At 41.7% G+C, this 23975-nt stretch overlaps 1 protein-coding gene across 4 annotated transcripts in view; it reads left to right on the forward strand.

Moving 5' to 3' along the window:
- Window positions 1-5195: 5195 nt before the first annotated feature.
- Window positions 5196-23975, forward strand: part of tpm4a (tropomyosin 4a) — a 29456-nt gene continuing 10676 nt past the window's right edge. For 2 of the 4 annotated variants that reach the window (XM_061779198.1, XM_061779197.1), the window contains exons 1-2: window positions 5196-5626; window positions 7385-7510. In XM_061779198.1, coding sequence (XP_061635182.1) covers window positions 5513-5626; window positions 7385-7510 — 240 coding nt within the window. In that variant the 5' untranslated portion in view covers window positions 5196-5512. Of the gene's footprint in view, window positions 5627-7384; window positions 7511-14260; window positions 14753-23975 lie in introns of those variants that run through there. The other 2 variants (XM_061779201.1, XM_061779199.1) reach the window with 2 other exon arrangements.

Below are 23975 nucleotides of genomic sequence, written 5' to 3' on the forward strand. Positions count from 1 at the left end.
TGAGTTTTACAGGTTATAGGTCACGTTAATGGTGGAAAAAGATTTGAAATGATTAATCTTGGACTTATTTCTTTACATCACAACAAACCTGGCATTTGAACAGGGGTGTGTAGACTTTTTATATTTACTGTATATGGGAGCAATGTACAATTTAAACCCCACAGGAAAAATACCACCTAGCACTTTGCATTTGAACTTGTTTTATAGGCTGTTAGGCTAATTGCCGGGCAGTTTTACAGTCAGGCTTCACTCTTGCCGCTTCTCATCCAGCAACCTTCCAAAAGCCAGCAGCTGTTTCCAGTGAAACTTGGATGCACTCCGCGAGCAGAACAAGGGGCAGACAAAGGCGAATGACTCCACTCCACTCAGATAGTGAGTAGACACAAAGTATTTGCTGATGGTGAGGGCTATTTAAAGGAAAGTTAACACGCTCTCATGGCCTCTCATTGGGGGCAGTGTAGTCACACAATGTCATGTTTGTGAGTGTACACACACACACAGAAACAGACATTGTTCACAAAACTCTCATGGAGATTAAGAAAAGGGCAATCCCTTCCGTTTTAATGCCCACTAACATCAAGAGAATATTTCTAAAAGCATGCAGTACATGGACAGAAATGCCATGATAGCTTCATAAAGTGAAAATGGATAATTGCAGAGTTTCCACTCTTCTGGAAACACTTTCTGCAAGTTTTCAAAGTGTGTTTGTGTGAATTTCAGCATGTGTCCCAAAGTGAAGTTCTTCAAAACCAAACGTCACGTCAAGTGCCATCCATCCATCCATCCATCCATCAATTTTCTGTAGCGCTTGTCCATATGGAGTCTCAGGTGAGCTGGAGTCCATCCCTGTTGACTTTGGACAAGAGGCAGGTTACACCCTGGACTGGTCACCAGCCAATCGTGGAGCATATTGAGAGAACCTTCCAACCTATGGATAATTTTGAGTCTTCAATGAACCCAACAGGAATGTATCGGAAATGTGGGAGGAAGCCAGAATATTCATAGAAAACACAAGCTGGAGATTGAAACCTGGAACCTCAGAACTCTGAAGGAGACGTACTAACCAATTTTCCATCGTGCCTCCCAACTTGACATGCTTATTTACTGCATTTTCAGTTACTGCAAGTCCTCCCTCCGGCCCTACCATGAAGGAAATGCATAAGGTCTATTTCCCACAACCCTGTTAATGAGTCAACAGACATAATGGGTCATTACAGCTATAATGTAATGACACAACATCCATAAACGCTCTTGATAGGGAGGTATTATAAAAATATGACTAACCACACGTGTAAAACCGACTGCACTCGTCATGTTTAATTTAGCGTTTGCTTTCTTTGCTCATATTATTTACTCTACTTATTTTATCCCCCAGCTTTAAATATGACTATATCTTTTAGTCATTCCCTAGAGAGAGAAGAGTTTTTTGTGGGAGTTTTTTTTACCTTAAAAGGCCATGTAGAGTGGAGCGCTAGTTTCCTGTGGGAGGGCTTTTCTTTGTCTTTCTCTCTCTCTCTCTCTCTCTCTCTCTCTCTTGACCGTGGAGCTCACACATACACACACACACACATGCACACGCATGCACACAACAAGCACACACACTAAGTTCCTTTTTGCAATCCCAGAACAGTTGTGAAATCCAGCTAAGGCCAGATGTACATAGTATGAGTGTTTGTCCGTGCCTGCAATCGACACTGACACCCCGCAACGTAAAAGGAGGTGAACGTGCGGTCATGCACAAGGTAACAAGAGGCACTCAGGAAGGAGTCCAGAGAAAGACAGACCCGGGGAAGAGAGGGAAGGGCTGCGGGGAATTAAAGTTTGGGAATTAGAACAGAGAGAGGAAGCGTAGTGTTGCAACAGTGAATGGGATTTTGTCCCTCATTCTACTAAGGTTCAACACAATTGTTTATGATTGTAGCGTCATGAACTCCTGAATCATTTCCCATAAAATTCTGACTGTTCTCAATAAAATTTTCCAACTTTGAAAATTTCATGGATTTTGCAATCGTGTCCTTGTAGCCTACAGCTTGGGACATATCTGGACCTTTTTGACCCGGGGAACATACCTCGGCTAATATCATGAGCCTTATGGGGCCCTATCAAGGAAAGAAATTGTGTTACAATATCATTTGTGACAATGACAATGACAACATAGCAACATAGTCAAGATCAGAGAACCAAGGCAAATAAGACATATAAATTAGATGACAAAACCGCAATGCTGCTAAAGTGTCTGGTGCGACCCTGAGTCTGGTGTGTGTGTGTGTGTGTGTGTGTGTGTGTGTGTGGATGGAAGAGAAAGCGAGTCAGTGAGTGTGGTGGTAGTAATCATTATAATCATTACGTCATCGTAGTTTTCTTGTCTAGGTGAATCATGAGGTACGTTTCCTAGGACATGCGGACCGACAGGTCACAACATTAGATACCCCCCCCCCAATCAATGAGATCCAGGAGAAGAGCCGTACTGAGCGAGCGCATTTGAGCAATTTATCATTTATCATTCAGTGTTTATCATTGTAGTCTTTGCATCTTTTTAAATTTGCTATCAGTTTGTGTTCTGTTTTTAGCATTCAATTATTCAGATCTTTTTATCTGGCCAACATTTTAACATTCTACCATTCAGTGTTGTTTGTCTTTTTAGCCCTTTAGCATCTTATCATCCCAGCGTTTGTTTTTCGTTGTCTTTTAACATTGTAGGATCATTCTGTGATCTACTGGTATCTTTTTATTGTGTTGTCATTTTAGCACTCTATCATTTTGTGTTCTATTGTTTTTTTTTCCTTCCGTCATTTATTTGTATTCTCTAATGTAAGTGTGATGCATTTTCTTAGAGAATTGGTAAAATAGGTAAAACTATAGAAAAATGTAATATTATAAATTGTTGAAATGAGTTCAATAGGCAATACATGTATGGTCTCTAGTTATATAAACCAGTTTGTGTTCTGCATGGAATCTTTTTGGAATGAAAGTTTAAAGAGATGTTTAAAAAAAAAAAAAAAAAGGCGATGAATAGTGGGATTGTTTCATCCAAATTGATAGGATAGTTCAATATTTGTTTTATGACACTCCCTGCTCTTAAAAATATGTTCAATATGTTCTGTTTCACAAATATGTAACCTAAGTTTGACAAGAAAATATATCAAATCAGTGGCTCACTCTTGCCAACCACAATCCCCTCACTCGCTCTTTAAAGGGTTTGCAGCTCCAGTAATTTTCCTTTTCCCTCAGTCTGCTTCATCTCCTCTGTTCCACATGCTGAGTGACACCATGGTTGTGGTTATTCCTCCACATCAGCACTGCTGACAGTTGCTCCATGCATCAGCCACAGGCTGTCGGCTGACTTTCTGGACTCTGCATCTAAAAACTTTTCTCCTCATAAAATGCATGCTGATGTTTTACAGTATAATTCTGAGCGACGACGTGCTTGGACAATGTTATGATTCCATTGCGTTAAATAACATCCAAGTGGTATTTCCATGGTGGAAATGGAAGGAATGTGACACACACTCACAGTATGACACTCATCAGCCACAACATTAGAAATGAGAGCAATGATAATCTGACACGGTTGAAATATATAATAAATATCATTGACCTTTTGTGTGCTGTGGAATTCTCCAGCACTGTGGAAAAGTCTTATCCACCATTCGATATGTCGTTTTAGCAATGCTATTATGACTTCAATATTTACCGTGGATATAAAAAAAAGGCAACCCAACCCTGTAGAAATGCCAGATTTTTGCGTTATTAAAAATAAAATAAAATAAATCAAACAGACTCGATAACAGGTAGAGACAAAACAATATATCTAATGCATTTGCTGTTAATTGCTCAAATTGGTAACAACTTCAATTATGCTGTCGGCTTGGTCTGTCCAAACTGGTTCTAATTTGTCTTTGGAATAAAGAAAATATATATCTCCTTGATTTTTTTGGGTCAAGGCAAAATGTTATATTCACATTAACATTGGAGCTGTTAACATTAATATTCTTCTCATTATATTTTGTTTACATAACTGTTATTCAGAAATCTCACGTGCAAATTTGGTAAATACATTTTTAAAGATCACAAATCGACACTGTTGGTCATGTCCCACAAATCAGAAATATTCGTCAGTTACCAGGTGGGTCTGTCTAATTTGACAAATTATTGATCAGTCTAAAGTGTTGAAAATGGCGTGCTAGCTTTGATGATGCAAAGACAACAGCTCAACAAAGATAAAAATATTTTGTGTTCCTCAAAAATGATGGTCGCCTGACATCGGCGATATAGAATATGACGTGGACTGATGAAAAAATTAGCTGTGAGCCCCCCATTCTATATATTGGAGATCCCTGTACCAAGTTAACATCACTGGAGTTGTCCCTCAGTTCAATGAACAGACGAGCGGTTTTCAGACTGGAGCTTCACTTTATTTGCAAGTTGGTACCATCAGACACCTTGTGCAGTCATCAAACACTGAAAACTAACTACATAGAAAATTAGCTAATTCCACTTGCCAAGAGAGCTAATCTAAGATTCAAGACTTCAACTTTGTTTCTTCAATCTGTAGCTGACATTCAAAAATTGTAATTTTTACAACAGAATGATGAACATAAGGTAAATACAATTACAGGTACATAGATACATGAAAGCAAAATACCTTTGGTCTGTCAGGGACGTAGTCTTGGAATCCAGGACTTAAGTTTCCCTGCTTTTGTGCCCTTAAGTGCCCCTTTCCAAAGTCATGGAGAGAACCAGTTTCTCCTTGAGAACCCTGTAGCCTGATTCTATGTATAATCGCCTGGAAAGAGGTTCGCAAATAAAGCTTTGGGAAATGAAGATGATTGCCTAAGAGTACTACTGTGCATGTCATTTAAACTGTTGTGAAAAATCCACCAAAACAACACAGCGAGAGGTGGGCGATAAGACTTTTGCACAATACTGCATGCTTGTTTTTGTTTTTGATTCCAGTTAGAGGGCACTATCTAATTAATGATGATGGGCCTCAACAACATGTACCTACAGCAAGTTCTCCCTCCCTCCCTCTCTCTTCCTCCTGTTTATAAGCTCTTGTTGGTTGGTTAAATGTGCCTCGCTCTCTCCTGCATATTTCTTCGTGAAAGCGCAGCACCCCAAATAAGGACATCATGCACGGGTGAACACCGAGGGAGCTGAGCAGATCACTCCTTAATGGAATGGCCTTGGGTGAGTGCTTTGATAGGGTGAAGTGTGAAATAGTGATAGTCGGGGAGATGGGATGGAGTGCATGCAGTGGGTGAATGGAGAGGAGGGGATGGACGGACGGATGGATGAGAGGAGGAGGATTGGAGGACCTGTGGGCAGGTTCTGTTGCACTTTACATCACTCCCCATATAGAGCTCAACACTCCATTTTCCTGCCTATCTCCTCCACTCGAGCTCCAACCTCCTTCAACGCACAGACAAGGACTCTCCTCACATCTTGAACCAAACACTTTGGGAGAAACGGTTCATCATCTCACCAAGCGGGATCCGAGTGAAGAGCCACCATGGAGGCCATCAAGAAGAAGATGCAGATGCTAAAACTGGACAAGGAGAACGCCATCGACAGGGCGGAGCAGGCAGAGACGGACAAGAAGGCGGCTGAGGACAAATGTAAACAGGTGGGTGCGTGAAGAGAAGGACACATAGACCAGTATTAATACAAATAGAAATTGCATTAGAAAATAAGGTTAAATACAGACACAGTTATTGTTCAAAACAATTTGCTTATTGCACATATTGCAACAAAATTAACACGCTGTTTGGCGTTTGTGTTGTCATGTAATGTTTTCCTGGGCACTTGTTGCTCAGCTGAGTTTATACGGCTCGATCAGAGAGCCATCAGGAATAGGAAGTCAAACAGACAAATACTGAGGAAATTACTCGATAATGATAGTTGAAATGTCAACGACAGAATATATCCAAAATGAGCAATAACTTGTCCGAAATTGCTGTTGTCAAGCAACAAAAAATGTTTTCATGCAAAATAATAACAAAGTACTTTGATGATCTACAGATGGTGGGACTACTTGGGAACTAATGTTTATATTTTGCAATCGAAATATTCATATAATCTCATTGTTGATGCAAAAGAAAAAAGTAGCTCAGAGGAGATCTTCTGGAAGCACTTTTCTCGTGTATTTACATTCCCCAGTGTTCATTTACTCTATTGCATGTATTGGCATTGGTCTAACTGCGAAGAGCAACCACTTACTGCAGCCAGGACAAACAACGATAACTCATAAAAGTTCTCTCAATTGTACTTCTACTTAATATAAAATATCCAATAGGAACACAAGACTGGTGAGGGCCAAAACAAAGAGACCTAGAGTCTATTTGACAAGTGGATCCAACATGGAGCACACTCCATTAACATTTAATTGTCACAGGGCAACAATGACATCTTTAACACACACTGTGTGTTGACTGTAAAGGGTGCCTGCTCGCTGATAACGACTCTAATATTGGACACTGAAGTGGCGACTGATTGTGTACTATAGGGGGAACACTTATCATAGCGTGTGTGGGAAGGGGGAGGTGGTCAACAGCAAACTATTTAAATCTATACCACATATCTAGTTGCTGTATGACCATTTTTTGTCTTACCTTGTCAAAGGATATTGAGCTGATACATACAATACATACATACAATGTCAGTTTGATAAGGAAATGAACCAGATTTGGTTAAACATGAAGAAGTTAAAATGGACGTTACACACCTCACTATGAGGCAGTATAATCACATCATTTCTGCTTGTCAATCAGCAAATTATAACAATTCACAAGTTGTAATTACATACAATTACTGTATAAGTAGACAGCAATTCTTTCTCACAATTGAAAGGTTCTCTGTTTGAATCTCAGCTCAGGCCCTCTTGTGTGGACTTTGCATGTTCTCCCAATACTTGTGTTTTCTCTGGATACTCCGGCTTCCTCCCACATTCCAAAACCATGCATCTCATGTTAATTCAAGTCTTTAAATTGGTGTGAATGTGAGTGAAATGGGTCTTTGTCTGTACCTACCCTGCGATTGGCTGCCGACACGGGGAGAACATGCAAAATCCACACAGGAAGGATAATTTATTCACACATTTATTTTGCAATTGAGGGCAGCACATCTGCCTCAGAGTTGACTGCATTTTCCGTAGGAGTGAATGTGAGTGTGGATGTTTGTTTGTCTATATTGTGCCCTGCGATTAGCTGGAAACATCTCCAGGTTGTACCCTGCCTCTCACCCAAAGTCAGCTGGGATTGGCTCCAGCTCTCCCGCAATGCTAATGAGGACAAGCACTATTGAAAGGATTGGAGGATTTTTTTTTTAATTATTACATATAAACATAACCTAACGAAACATAACGAAATTCTCTATTTATCTACAGCTGGAAGAAGAGCTGCTTGACCTCCAGAAGAAGATGAAGCAGACGGAGGATGAACTGGACAAGTTCTCTGAGGGCCTGAAGGATGCTCAGGAAAAACTGGAATTGTCTGAGAAGACAGCGGCAGACGTGAGCAAAAGCACACACACACATATGCACACACACACACACCAAAAGTGGGGGTCAAATAACTTTCACATCACTCAACTCGACTCACTTTCCCTTCTTGTTAATAACTTGCTGAATCCACACTCGGCTCACAGCAAAGCCCAATTGAGCACTGTGGAGCCTGCTATTCCACAGCTGGACTCTGTGGAAGTGAGAGCCAGCTGTGGCTTCACTTTGATCCATATGAATGCTTTGGAGCTCTTCAAACACTATGCATTCCTGTACAGCCACTCCTGAAAGATGAGCGTTCACTTCTACCAAGGCACACACACACACAAACCACATCAACAGTTCACAGTTCAGTTTTCAACATTTATGTTCTTCCACCCCCTACAAAAGTCAATGTAAGTTGCAGCAGACACATTCATCACCATCCATCCATTTTTCTCCATTTCTTCGGGTCTAAGCAGGAAAGCTCAGACCCAGGGTCGTCCCTAGGACTCCACCCTGTTGGACATGCCCTGAACACCTCACCAGGGAAGCATCCATAAGGAATTAGAACCATTCGATCCATTAGAAATTGGATCACCATTTTTCTATGGTGGAAGGGTTTAGATATCATTTAGAGCAGGGATCACCAACTTTTTTGAAAGTGTGAGCTACTTTTTTGGTACTGATTAATGCGAAGGGCTAACAGTTTGATACACACTTCTGAGAAAACAAATTTGCTGAAATTGGTAACCCCTGCTTTAGAGCTTTATTGTTCAGGGCTTTACAGGTATACCCTTAGTAAGGTTTCCCAAGGCAAATGTGTCCAATAGGTTCAAACTAGGAGTGATTCAGAAGACCTCTGTGAAGAATAAAAAACACTTTTTAATGGATACTGGGCGCCACTAATGCCAGGCTCACTGGCACGAGCCTGGTAGCCGTGCCTTTACCAATGGGACCTTCATCAGACTACCGCCCACAGGTGTAATTACAGGGGCAAACCACCTCGACGGCCCAGTTTCTGGCCAAATATTCAGTGGCTCTTGAATTTAGAATGCCCTGAATGGTGTTCGGTTTGGGGTTTGACCAAAATGGTCAGTTTTCAGAGTTCGAACCTTCCCCATCCAACACATAACCTAACCTGTCAGCGTACTTGGCTTACTCATTTACACCAGTATGTGTTTTTTTTCTGAAAGGATAATAGTGATAAGAGAAGAGGAAAAATAATATTTACTGGAGGTTATATTTAAGTAAGCTGGATGGAAGGATGTATACGTCCTCTTGGCCAAAGTCAAGCGGGATGGGCCCTAGCACACCCCAGTGAGAATAAGCGCTATCGAAGATGGATGATTTCACAATAAAACTTCTTTTAGATTCTGCTGATCAATAAAATATTTTTTGTTCAGACTCTCTGTTTGGCAGGTAGCAAATGGCCTGCGGCTCAGTAGCGATCCGCTGCCCAGTGGTTGGGGACCCCTGGTCTTGATGTAAGTTCACCCCAATCAAAATGATCCTACAGTAGGTTGACTCTTCTTGCACAAAATCTCTCACACATTAGATCAAACATTGGAACATTAGAACAAGTCCAAACTAAAGAATGCTTCTAATATCTAATATTTATATTTTGTTCGATCATAGCATGATTTATTTATTTTTTATAAATTTAATTTGTGATGAAGACATAACCGCCTTGACAGAGTTAGTAAATTAGATCACTATTTGACATTATTGGAAACTTCACAAAGCAAATGACAGAGGTGACAAATCTAAGCAAGTCTTCATTTGGGAACAGCTATACACATAATAATACGTTATAAAACGACCCATCCCAGACTCATATTACGAGTCACGGTCATTCATGTAAGACTACTGCGTAAACACTTTGAAGAAAGAACCATAGTAGACACGACATTGTTTTGAGTGTAGTTGGAGGATATCCAAGGGAAATGCAGTGTAGCAGGACACACAAAAGAAAGGGAAGTGTGTCAGTGAGTCACGCCAGATTAAGTTCTCGCTCTGTTTAAATAAACTAGAGAATACTTCTAAGAGCTATTAGTTCCAGTTGTGTTTCAAGAGCCATCAAAAGCTATTCGTACAGTATCAAATGCCCTGTCACTAAATCTCTCTCTGCCTTTGAAAAGATTAAAATGCTCTGTTTTGATTGGTATTCATTATATAATGTTTATTGTTTTGGTTTTAGTTTTTGTATCATACTGGGACAAGAACAGCTTTCAGTATGATGCACACTAATGAAAACTGCAACCATAATAATAAACATTTTGTTAAATGATTACCTCTCTGAAAGTGTCAGTGCAAGCATATGTACAAGGTGGGTAGTACTGGGTACATACAGTAAGAAGGTGTTGAATTTGGTGCTAGCTTGCCTTGGAGTAGTTTTCTACTGAGCGCCATTCTAGTTACCTCTGCCATGTGCATAAGCGCAACATGAGCTCTATGGTTTGTTTGTGTCACAGTTTGTTGGTTTGCGTAAAGATCTTTTCATACTGGACTTGGTTTTCTTGGTGTTTTGTTTCAATCATACCATTCCAGAAAGCCTACTACTGGACTGATAAACAAACACAAATGCATATAAGCACTCCATGATTTTTTTTCTACTTCTATTAGAATCACAGATTTGAATCACACATCAAATATGATGCACCACGATGTTGCCACTTGTTGTTAACGTAATATTGTTTTTATGTATTGTATTATGAGTATTACAATAGAAACTGTTTCCCCGTCCCAAAATCAAATAGTTCTGGCATTAATAATCTCAATGAACCAGAAGGTAACATGCTAACAAACACAGGGCAAAACAAAAAAATATTTCAATGATTTCCCCCCCCCCCCTCTTTAGTTAAAATCATTCCTTAGCATCATATAACAATAATTAAAACAAAAAAAAAACAAAAAAACATCCAACCCTGCTAACTTACAGATGAATGAACAAACAAAGAAAAATATGATACTCCAAAATTCTCTCGTATTTGCTTGAGTAGTTCATGTTATTTGTAATGTTTGAATCAAAAGTAGTTAGTGATGCTGTAGTGGTACAATCTGACTTCAGTCCATGCCGCATTGGTTCAATTCACACTCAGTGACGGTGTGAATGTGAGACTTAATGGTTGTTTGTGTTGACTGGCGACCAATAAAGGCTGTAGTCTGCCTTTTGCCTGAAGTCAGCTGGTATGGGCTCCAGCTCTCCCTGACCGCCAACAGGATAAACAATACAGAAATTTATTGAATGGATGGATGAACCAAAATTGCACTTTTTCCCCCACCCCAAATATCATATGGGGCAGTTCCAATTAGGTAAGACATCATTCTCTGTGAAGCACATGCAACACTATAATTTCTCTTTTTGGAACCACATTTGAAACAACTCAACATACATGTTTTTTGGAATATCGGATGCAGCTCAAGTACCCTGAGAAAACCAATACAAGCACGGGGAGGCCATGCAAACGCCACACAGGAAGGCCGGACTCAGAATTGTGAGTCAGACCTACTAACCACTGGGTCACTGTTCTGCCTCCAGACACCTTTGTTTTGGATATTGGTTCAATATAAGTGCAGGTCTACACTAGTTATCTTTTTGAAGGCGGAACTCAATCATGCAAGTGTACCTAATGTTGTATCCAGTGAGTGAAGACGCCGTTCAAATATGGGTCATTGCAACTGACTAGCAAGTCTAGTAGCCGTGCGTTCCACCGAATCCTCTGATCCCAATATCAGTAGCACAAAGGTTTGAGAGAAGGAAAGACACTGTGGCACCATGTAGACACAGTTCACTTAATGATAACAGCAGTGAAAACACTTCTTCAGGGCACGTTGGTGGGAGAGGGGGAGAAGAGGTTGGGGGGGGAGGGGGGGGGCTTCTCTGGAATGTCAGGAATGCAGCTAAGGCAAACAAAAAAAAAAGCCAACGCTCCTGTCTCCAATGAAATCTACGCTTCCAGCATTTCCGCTGCAAATCAGACAGAGTAGCAAACAAGGTTGATGGTTCTCCTCATGCTTGGCAGTGAAGACAAACAAGCTGCTGTCCTATTTGTTTGGTTCCAAGGCCAGGGAAGCATCCTCATGATTTACACACTTGTGCATCATAAGCAAGTAAGCAATTTGTAAATAATTTTGTATAACTGAGCAGCCAGGACAGACCTACATGCAACACTTTCCATCCATTTATCCATCCATCCAATTATGTTATTATATGTATTTTCTTGTCAAGTAATATTTTGAGTGAGGAAATTTCAAACACAAAAAATAAATTTTATTAATTTAAAAAAAAAAAAAAAAAAACAGTCTTATGTTGCGCAACGTCACTTGAGCTAGCATTTTAGCATATGACCTAATAAAACAGTTCGTTCATGGGTGTGCGTTTATGAGCTTAGACCTGACTAACTAAACTAAAATGAAAACACCTCAAGAATATACACAAATATTACCTTCATTCAGTTTGCGTACATAACCCATTTTACTCTGTCGTCTATGACCATCTTGGCCATATTTCACAACCTTCTCAAGTTGTGCCAGTAGACACTCGCAAAAAAGAATTTCACCTACAGTACAGTACATGGCTCAAAATGTAGCCCCTTACATATCAATTGGTAGTACACTGGCCATATGTCTCACAGTGCTTAACTATTGGCCTACACTGAGCAAAACTGTCCCTTAACTAATATGAGAAGCATCCCGAATGAAGTCGTGTTATAGATTAATGTTAGTCTCACTGATTTGCGCTATGTTAATTTTACATTGTCTTGGGTCTTACGCTACATTCTGTATGTCTTCAGCGGAGTTGTTTTCAAGATTGACGTGCTTGAGAGCCCTGCTGTTGTAATACGCAAGGTCTGTGTTACACGTCACAGGTGTTTGCCTTGCTGGTCAGTCTGAAATGCTACTACACTTTTGGCATTTTATCTTTTTTTTCTCACATTTGTCTTCTCTGACGTGGTCGCCTTCTTCCCGCTCCTTGAATCAAATTGGTGCACTTCACCTCCGCCTCTTTCCCTCACGTACGTGACATAAGCGCGTTGTGCGCATGCATCCCTTGATCTACACAATTAAATGAGCGGTTCCCCGAGGCAGGGACAATTCCTCTTTTAATTTTTTTTTGTACTTGAGGTACTCAACAAACTCAAATACTCGTTTCAATCCTATCTGGAACAAAAATGTTCAAAGATGCTAGACTGAGCGCATTCGCAAAAATGTTCATCAGGCAGAAATACACTATGTTCAGTTCAAGTTCGCCCAAAATATGAACACGTTCATGAGCTCTCCTTTATTGAAGTCATTCAGGAACAACACCGGCGGTAGTATTAGGCACTGTTAAATAGTTCATTAGGTTTTGGATTGTGTTATCTTGCTAGCTTGTGATTATCATGTGTAAGCAAATACTCAAGTTTTGTCATACGAGTGTCCAGAAAAGGCCCCTCTGACAGCTACTTCTGTTTGACCCAGTTTTATATCTGCTTTGTCCATGTTTGGCTAAGACCGCCACATTTCCTCTGATTGGTTGCCTCTGTGTAGAAGACCCACTTGTGAGAGCATACGTGTTTGTTATGTTGACAATGCTGGCATGTAGATGGAGATCTTCGCTAGTGACAGATAAGCTTGAGAAATTCGAATGACCTGATTTCAGGCTTCTCGGCAGAAAACTGTCTGGTACTCAGGAATGTGTGGATGATTTTAATTCATATTTCACATGTTTACTGAGGCACCATAGAGACAATATTATATCCCAAATACTAGAAAAAGTTGGTTTGGCAAAATACGGGACCTTTAAATTATCGAATTCCAAACCTAAAAACTGTGAGGCCGATTTGTTAACTACTAGGGCACCATCCTATATACGGAAAAATGTCTCCTTAAAAAAAGAAGAAAAAAATGTATTTGCTTTTGTAGGAAGAAACGTAAACAAAAATTGGGACATAAGATTGCAAGATATCACACTAACGTGACTTAAAATGTGAAATGTTATTTAAAACTGTACTCAGGCAGTAGAGGTTCATGCATTTGGTACCAGCTGGGCCTTCAATGGCATTTACCTGACTGTGAAACCTTCGATACTATAAAAACTGCAGCATGCAAAGATGCCATATACGTTATCGAGAGCAGTTCAGAAACAATATTTGTCTAATAACTTGACAAAACGTAAAAAATAAAATAAATCATACTACGAGATCTAGGGAGCAATGTGTACAGATTGCTACAGATGCTAGTCGAACTTGGCTTGCTCTCCAATCAGAGGACTGAAAATGCTTATGTCATTGAGGGCCAACGCTCTGGTCATGTGAGGACAAATATGAAATCTGATTGATAAAGGAAACAGGCCTGTTGCTAAAGGAGTTCAAGTTACATCGGCCAGCACTACTAATTCTGAAGGAGCCGGGCAGATTAGATTGACATGGCAGCAAACAGGCTGGAATCTGATTAGACAAAAAAATAAATAAAAATCCAACATCCACATACATGCACAGTGCACTCAAGAGAAACGAATAGGCTGTTGGGAATACAATTTTATTGTCACAAATAATTTAATTCAGGTTGATAGAGTTTCGGCCAGTAGGAAAGACGAACCGCTAGTTGTATTATTGTACCGCACATTGTACATCCGGGTATTTCATTTACAAGTCCCATTGAAGTGATCCACGTCAGTCGGATCAACTTGAACGCATACCCTAGGCCCCGCCCCCTGTGACCTCACCATCCAATCACGTGTCTCCTCCTCTGGCCTCCACAGTGTGCCTCTCTCCTCCATTCAGCCTTTCTTTATCCTTTCAAGTGCACGGACCAAAGAAGTGTAACATTCCCGAGGAGGACCAATTTCCTTACCCCCCCCCTCCCCACCTCTCTCAGCTTTCATTCATTCTTCGGCACCAAAAGAGATTTTCGGGGGACCACCTGAGCATTCCTATTTCCCGGTTTAATAACGCGTTTTTGTTGAACGTCTCCGTTGTCAAGACGGAAGGACCTTTACTCGCTCATTCAAATATTCTAGTCGTGTTTTTGTTTAAGTAGTCATTTTTGAAAGTAAGACCAATACAAACAGGCGGGTTATTTATTTATTTATTTTTTGGGACATCGTTTTCCCCTCCCGTTCACGTGTAGTGTAAAGTTAAGCCATACAATCAGTCGACAATGGCAGGTTTGAACTCTTTGGATGCTGTCAAGAGGAAGATCCAGTGTTTGCAGCAGCAGGCAGACGACGCCGAAGACCGGGCTCAGGTCCTGCAGAGGGAGCTGGACAGCGAACGAGAGCTCCGGGAGAAAGTGAGACAATTAAGTTCTTGTATCTTGTATCCCCCCCGTCTCACACGTTCATGTCGCAGTAAGGGTGGTTATTTTTAGCTGTTGATGTATTACTCGTCGTAGCGAACTGTTCGGCTATCAGTGTGGTTCCGTTATCCGGCGATAGCAGTAGAATAAAAGCGAAGAATAAAGCTGTGCCATTCATTGGTTGGCCACAATGCTAGGCGTTGGTCTCGTTCGGGGTGGAGAAACAAAGTTTGGATAACTGCGGTTCTTTGCGCATGCGTGGTGTAGCTCAGCATTCAGGTTGAATGATGGCTCTCGATTGTCCATAGGTGTAAAATTGTGATGTGAGTGTGAATGGTAGTTTGGCTTGCGACCAGTTAATGGGAGTCACATGGAGAGTTAGCTGTGGGATCGGCTCCAGCTCACCCATAACCTTCATGAGGACACGTGTTTAGAGAAAATTGATGAACACTGGAGTTAAAATTGACTCCTACTGTTAAGCGATAGCTTTGCCTACTCAGTCAGAAGACATGGACTTTAATGTTTACTTGGAGTCATCTCTTGGTATGAGCCTACACTGACATGGCTAGTTTCACAAATTGTTACTCAATAAAAACAGCCAACTGTGTCGTAAGTGACTCAGCCTTTTTTTTTTTTTTTTTTTTATAAATGTGCCACCTGCCTACCTCTTGACACAACTAGTCCACAGTAGAAGAGTCAAGACAATGGAAACGCTTAGCAAGCACACTTTTGTAACACAGTCTTTTTTCATTTATGACATTTCACAGTGTAGAGATATGGCGAGTGGAGAGATTCAAGGTGATTGGGAGGGTAAGGTGTAGCTGTGAAGGTATGTGAATAGAATTTCCCTGAGGGACTGTAGGTCAAATTATTAATAAGTTTATTAATATTTTTTTTGTTTTTTAATTTATTTTTACTAGTATCCCAGTATGGAGACCCATGCTCATATTACAAGGGGGGGGGGGGGGGGGGGGGGGGAATTGTGTGTGCTTACTGCTCTTAATGCTTATGGTGTACATGAAATGACCAATGCAGCACATCACACATAACGATGACCCCACCTACAATCATGAGTCCACCTCCCCCAAACCAGAAGTCTGTCGTTGTACCAAGACTGACCTGTGAGAGGCAGCATGGTGCCACAGGGCATCTAGACTTTTGTAAAATATAAAGAAGAAGGAAGAGTAGTAGTAGACGCGACAGAAAAAGATAGGGTATCTGTGAGCTTATTTGGTAACAACATTGTGGTCGCAAACATTTTTATTGTGGTAAATTACTTTTCAGACACATAATTTCTTTGCGCCATCGGTTTTCAATGTGGTTATAATGTTGCGTCAATTATCCGCAGATTTTTGCAATTCACGGTCCGGCCGGTTTTTGCAGGGGTCCACTGTATAAATTTCAACCTGATTATTGGTATGGGTGTACCCCACTTTAATGGTTCTATTTGGCTAACCAATGTAAACTCACTTTATACTCACTTTCCATCACTCAGTTGCAATCAAGAGATGGTTGAAGTTCTCTTAATGTTCTGAACTCCTTGTGCTGGAAGAGGCCTTTCATGATGTGTAAATTGTGTGCGAATACATCTCGAGAGCCTATGCTGCTTGCAGCTAAGTAGTGCACTCAATTTTACCTCAATTACTTGACATTAATATTTCCTCAAAATCAAATAGCAAACAATACTGTATATACAATTTCAATTGGTATTTCCAGCTCAAAGTTGTTGTCCTTCATCTCGCTCCACCCTCGTGCTTGTGCTTATAAAGTTGAATGTAGCATCACGTCTATTGTATGGCAGAGTGCTGCACTCCCATATGTGAATAATTAGGACAACCTGGAGTTATTCCTTGGCACAAAAGTGCTTTCATTGGAGCTCGGGGAGATCAAAAGAGGAGCATTGCTGAGTGTGTTCATGTAATGAATCATTGTTTCACAACATGGACGCAAGAGACACAGGCTGCATATCTGGCTAAAAGTGAAAAGTACTGGGGTTTGTTATTTTTATTTTCTGTGGTTTCAGGCTTTTTGGAAGTGTCACTGTCTAGTAGTGCAGTTATGTCTTAAATTTGACCTGGCTGTGTTTTTGTCACCGGTAAACTGTTTGAATAAAGAGTTTACTATAAGTTCTTTACATAAACTGTTTGTTTGTTGGTTTATGGATCGACACCAGACTTCCTTTTTCCATCCATCCATCCATTTTCAACCGCTTAGGCCACCGCCCAGCTCACACTGCACCTGACCCCTATGGCCCCTCCCACAGGTGGTGAGACCATGGGAAGGGGGGTCTTCCATTTTATTTTTTTATTTTTTTATAACTTAAAGTTGCATTTTGTTTACCATAAAGCATGCATGGTTGAGAAACCTTGGCTGCCCTGACCAAGATGTCGCCTGCCAAATCTGGCCTTCACTTCCTGTCACTGTGGGCCCAGTCTCACAGGAAAAGGAAGTGTATGCAATGCACTACGGGTTCAGCGGACAAAAAAAACAAACAAACAAACAAACAAAAAAACATACATTCATTTTTATACTCTTGCTCTCTGTCTCTGGTACTCAATTTTTAAGAAAAGAAATTATGCAGCAACTGGAAAGATCAAGTTTTATTCCACAAATTCATCTTCCCTCTTCAACACTTGGCAGCTACTCTACCCATAATCCACCTTGACTGCCAGCAGTCAGGCTTGAAATCTGGTAGTGTAGTGCCAGTAGTGATGAACGCAGCTGTCATATTGAAGCGCCTGGTGGCTTCTTCAAGCCGACGCATGGTTCTGGTTAAGCGGAGTGAAGTAATTTCAAGCAGATGATCAGATTTTGTGCACTTTCTAGTCTTTCGAGGCGTAGGTTACTTTTTTAATGTTTATAAATGCAACTGAATGCTTACTTTTTGGCAGTGGCATTTTCAGATTGCATAGAGTGACGTCAGGGTAAGGAGCTATCAGAGAGGAACCTTTGACATTTTAATTTCCTTGTACTTTGTTCTTACCACCAACTTATTGTTTTACTGTTACGTTGCCATTTGTCTATTGCCTGGTCACGACAGTGCACTAATAACATTACTCTGATGTTGATTCCAAAGTTGAATATATTCCACTCTGTGACCATGGTTGACTTTCAGTTTGTTAAAATATTTTACCTTAAACATGACACCAATCACAATTACTTTAAACATGACACCAATCACAGAAGACCCAGCAGGAAGGAAACAAAGAAAACAGGAAGTATAACGGTAGCCAAAATAAAACCACCGACTCAACAGAACCAACACTTCTGCTCAGTTATCCATGAGGAATAGCCAAAGATACAGCAAAAACATGCAGAGTTAATCGTTTGAAAGTTCTAGCCAGATTCCAAGTTTAGGGCATTCAAAAGTTAAGGGTTCCACTGTTTTATTGTTTTTTAAGTATTTAGAGTGGAAGGAAAGAGATGCGTACAATGGCCCCATAGCACTCTTGCTCAGTATTGTAACAATTCCAGTTATTTGTGTCACTATCAATCATTTACGCCCAAGAATATGCAGAAGTGGGTTGAAGAATGCAAGTGTTTTCCATTATAAGCATTATTTTCCTCACTGTTTGCCATGTATAAATTGAAGTTGTCATCCCTTCTGGTGCAGTGGGCTTCTGCTCCTCTCACACTCGACAGTCTGTGGAAAGAATGACTTCCTGGTTGCTCTGTTTTCTTTGGAATTCCTCCCAGGGACTAGCTCAACTTTCCAAATATAACGCATATCGGTTGCGTATCGTCAGCAGCGGGCATTGTGGGGAACACTCCCACGTCTGTGGCTTTGTGGCGGAGAGATAATTATGTGATTATGCCGACCAAGACTGTGTGATTTAGTTGAAATGATCTGTGCAGTCTGTGCCAGCAAAAGCCAGATTTACTCTTAAGCCTTAAGATGTTTTTAGCTGACCAAATTGATTGAGTGACTCAATATATTGAAAGTGCTATAATAGATGAATAATACAAATGTATAATTGGAAAAACAATGACCAAACAAAAAAACAAATGGCAGTGTTGCTGTATCAAATACATGTTTTCAACTAGTAACAGAGTGGATTCCCCCGTGCCTTGTCAGCAGATTTAGTATCAATCTATAATGCAAAAGCATACCTGCTTCATTTAATGGCAGTGATAAAGTTTATCCATGGTTCATCAAAAACCTAGAACACAAAATGGAATTTAAACCATTTTTGATTAGGACTCCAATACATTTTGTTGCATAGTTTATAGAGTACTACAAAACAATTGCAAACTGCTGCAATGTTCCAAAGCCTAACATGTTTACATTGTTTAGTTATCCTGGATCCAAATCACCCCTTGTGACTGGCAATGGTATTTAGTCAGTGCCTGAAAGAGGCATGCAAAATGTTTTATTGCTGGGATGTTTACTTGACCAGTGGAGAGTTAAAAACCCTGACCTCTCTTTATGGACAGACAAAACAATAAAAAGTTATTTCGCTGCAATGCAAGACAACAGACAGATGTTGGTCTGAATTCAACTTTGAAATTATCTCAAAGATCAATTGTAGGAAACACTATGCTGATATAAATTAAATATATGGGAAAACATTGCATACAAGGATTTCTGATTGAATCTTTTGGGGTCAAACTGTTGCCATCATAAAACCTTTATGAAAACACGGAAACACTCAATTTCTAACGTAAAGTCATAGGTGTAAAAAAAAAGTTAACCACTGTTGTTATTAAAACAGTAATAGACTACCTTTACATAGACAGCAAAAACGAATGAATTAATCTGAGTCTCATGTTGTTAATAACCTTTGTGCCAAAAACAAAAATGTACAGACTAACTACAAACTAAGACTTGTGCGATATGCTAACATCTAGCACAACATTGTATTGTATGACAGCAACACCCTGGTGCATTTGGGTTTCGAGATTCCACTATACTCGTCTATATTCCCATATTGGTTAGGGAGCGGTCGTATCAAGAATAACCACCACAGAACCACAGCGGCGTTGTGTCGCTCATTAGCCCACTGCCCTGGAATCAGCTCGTAATTAGATTCCTCTCTGGCTTGGCCTTGATTTTCTTAGTAAAAGTCTCTTCAATACTGTGTATCTGTAGACGTTAAGGTCAGTCCTGTAGGAACTGGACTATATCCAAATGACAGATTACTTTGCGGACAGTAGTGATTTTCAGGATATTATATTACCTTCCTGCTTGGTCACTGGGGTTATACATGAAGATGAGCGTCTTATTAAATTTGCACTACAGCTCCAGTTTCACTATTTTTTTTATTCTGTAAGGAGGGGTACTTCTCTAACAGCTGGAAAGTAAAAAATGGGTGCTGAGATAAGGGTGTGATTTAAAAACAAAAACAAAAAAACTGTTCGTAAAGGAAATTTAAAACTGCTAGGCAGCTGACCCATGTCATTGTTGAGTGCAGTTTTATAGAATACAAGAATAAACTCATTAGTCCTGCAATGAGTGGACAATAACACCACACATGAATAATTAATCCATCCATCCATCCATCCATCCATTTTCCACCGCTTATCCGAGGTCGGATCGTGGGGGCAGTAGCTTTAGCAGGGACGCCCAGACTTCCCTCTCCCCAGCCACTTCATCCAGCTCTTCTGGGGGGATCCCGAGGCGTTCCCAGGCCAGCCGAAGGACGTAGTCTCTCCAGCGTGTCCTGGGTCGTTCCCGGTGTCTCCTCCCGGTGGGACGTGCCCGGAACACCTCACCAGGGAGGCGTCCGGGAGGCATCCGAATCAGATGCCCCAGCCACTTCATCTGGCTCCTCTCGATGTGAAGGAGCAGCGGCTCTACTCTGAGATCCTCCCGGATGACCGAGCTTCTCACCCTATCTCTAAGGGAGAGCCCGGACACCCTGCGGAGGAAACTCATTTCGGCCGCTTGTATCCTGGATCTATATATATATGAATATATATTGACTGGTAAATTGAGAGCTATGCCTTTTGGCTTAGTTCCTTCTTTACCACAACGGACATATACAAAGTCCGCATCACTGCAGACGCTGCACCGATCCGCCTGTCCATCTCCCGTTCCATTCTTCCCTCACTCGTGAACAAGACCCCAAGATACTTGAACTCCTCCACTTAGGGCAGGATCTCACCCCGACCCCGAGAGGGCACGCCACCCTTTTCCGACTGAGGACCATGGTCTCAGATTTGGAGGTGCTGATTCTCATCCCAGCCGCTTCACACTCAGCTGCGAACCGCTCCAGTGAGAGTTGGAGATCACGGCTTGATGAAGCCAACAGAACCACATCATCTGCAAAAAGCAGAGATGCAATACTGAGGCCACCAAACCGGACCGCCTCTACGCCTCGGCTGCGCCTAGAAATTCCATAAAAGTTATGAACAGAATCGGTGACAAAGCCTTGGTGGAGTCCAACCCTCACCGGAATCGAGTGAGGAATGCAGACCAAACTCTGACACCGGTCGTACAGCGACCGAACAGCCCATATCAGGGGGTTTGGTACTCCCGAAGCATCCCCCACAGGACTCCCCGAACGTCTTCTCCAAGTCCACAAAGCACATGTAGACTGTTTGGGCGAACTCCCATGCACCCTCGAGGACCCTGCCAAGGGTGTAGAGCTGGTCCACTGTTCCACAAATAGACCTTACCAGGCAGGCTGAGGAGTGTGATCCCCCTGTAGTTGGAAAACACCCTCCGGTCCCCCTTCTGAAAACGGGGGACCCACCACCCCAGTCTGCCAATCCAGAAGCACTGTCCCCGATGTCCACGCAATGTTGCAGAGGCATGTCAACCAGGACAGCCCCACAACATCCAAAACCTTTAGGAACTCTGGGCGAATCTCATCCACCCCGAGGCCTTGCCACCGACAAGATTTTTAACCACCTCTGTGACCTCAACCCCAGAGATAGGAGAGCCCGCCTCAGAGAACCCAGACTCTGCTTCCTCATGGGAAGGAATTGAGGAGGTCTTCGAAGTATTCTCCCCACCGACTCACAACGTCCCGAGTCGAGGTCAGCAGCGCCCCATCCCCACTATACACAGTGTTGATAGTGCACTGTTTCCCCCTGCCGAGATGCCGGATGGTGGACCAGAAGTTCCTCAAAGCCGTCTGGAAGTCTTTCTCCATTGCCTCACCTAACTCCTCCCATGCCCGGGTTTTTGCTTCAGCGACCACCAAAGCTGCATTCCACTTGGCCAGCCTGTACCCATCAGCTGCCTCAGGAGTCCTACAGGCCAAAAAGGCCCGATAGGACTCATTCTTCAGCTTGACGGCAGCCCTCACCATTGGTGTCCACCAACGGGTTCGGGGATTGCCGCCACGACAGGCACCGACCACCTTACGGCCACAGCTCCGGTCGGCCGCCTCAGCAACAATAAACAAAAGCAGTAACAATTAATACTCTACATGAATAAATAATAGAGGAACAGTCTCAATATGACATTCTGTGGCATCTTTTGATCTGGCTGGAAGTTATTGAATTGTGGGCAAAAGCTTTTAATTACATGCATGCCAGTTTGGTTTGTATATAATTTGTATCTCTTGAAACAGCGTTCGTTGTCCTCAAGGAATTCCCCCTCCTCTGAGTTAGGGGGAAACCTGATCACATTAACTGGTTTGCACCAATTTGTGACTTCAATCTGCTGGCGGTTGCCCATTGTCTTTGTGTTGGTGACTTCAGAATCATCTTTATTTGCCAAGTATGTCCAAAAACACAAGGAATTTGTCTCCGGTAGTTGGAGCCGTTCTAGTACGACAACAGACAGTAAATTTACAGAACACTTTGGAGACAGAAAGACATTGACAAAAAAACAAAACAGTCACTGAGCAGTAAAGGGTTGCTAGTTATCTGGTAATGCCGGTACATTTTTGTTGTTGTTGTTGTTGTTTTTTGACAATTGTGCAAAAAGATGCAGAGTCCTCTAGCACTTAGAGCAATTCGAATGACTAATATTGCAATAGTCCGGTGCAATGACCATTGTGCAAAGGGCACCGAGACTTCAAGGAGTGTATGCGGTTTAAAGTGACGAGTAGTGCGATAATCTGGGACAATGTTGGTTGTGCAAATGTTGCAGATACTCCTCAATCAGTGTGCAAATGGAGCAGATGCTACTCTGGCATGAGTGGCCACTATATGCAAATAGTGCAGCATGGCGAGACAACTACAGTGAGTGCACGAGTAATACATAATTGGCCCCACAGAAATGTGACAACGAACTTGGCATGTTAAATGACAACCTACACTTAACTGGACACCATTCTAGCTAGTTCCTAGCCTGCAATTATGTCTTTTAGGGGAGGTAACGTGGTTGAATGAGTGCTTGTAGTGTGTTATGTCTGGAAGCGTGCTAATGTGTCTTGTCTAGTTGACCTAAAGCTAATGAAAAGCCTGTTTGTTTGTACTCCAACAGGATTCGTCGTTGAACACAATTCAGGAAGTAGTAGGTCATTTCTGTTATTTCAGGTTCCACCCAAGTTCTGTTCTCTTGAGCCAGATGTGCTGTCGACAGATGTCAGCCCGTTCAAAGTAGATTTAACGATGTTGAGCCGATTCAGTGCTTTTCATTCACCCCATGGTGGGTGAGGTTTTCTCGTCTTATCAGCTGCTAACTGTTTTAACACACGTCGACTCTGATTCAGCAGACATTTCCTGCCTGAAGTCAGTAGCCTCCCCCGGCAGCAGTGCAGCAGACTCTATGACTCTGGGGGTGGGGTGGGGGGTGTTTGGTAAAATGGAAAGACTTTCCAACCATTTAAAACAACAGCAGCGACAACATGGATAAATTGTATTGCTTTCAAAAGGAAACCATGTCTTCATTTCCTGAAATATCCAACTGACCCAGTGACGGGCTGACGCCACTCTTACACCACTCCTAAATGCAGCAGTGCATAATAGGTACCAATGTGGCCCAGACTTAGGGTTTCATTTCAGTAGTCTATTCCAAATGTCCTTCCTTAAATTCTGGGACATACCATTTTGGATACTTTTTTCTGGTGACCACATTTGTATCCCAGCTGCTTTTGTGTGTACATAACACAGGTCAGGATGTTTTTGGGAGTATAGGGTCAATGATTTTGAACAATACCCAAGATCCCAACATCGGCCAAAAGTCACACCCCTTTCTTCAAATTTAATAAATAGATTGCATTTTTTTCCCTCAAAGAGTTGAAGGGTTCATCCATTTTACAGACCACTAATCCTGTTTACAGCCGTGGTAGCATATGGAGTCTATCGCAGCTGACCAAGG

The sequence above is a fragment of the Phyllopteryx taeniolatus genome, chromosome 7 (assembly GCF_024500385.1).
Source record: "Phyllopteryx taeniolatus isolate TA_2022b chromosome 7, UOR_Ptae_1.2, whole genome shotgun sequence".
NCBI classification, from domain to species: Eukaryota; Metazoa; Chordata; class Actinopteri; order Syngnathiformes; family Syngnathidae; genus Phyllopteryx; species Phyllopteryx taeniolatus.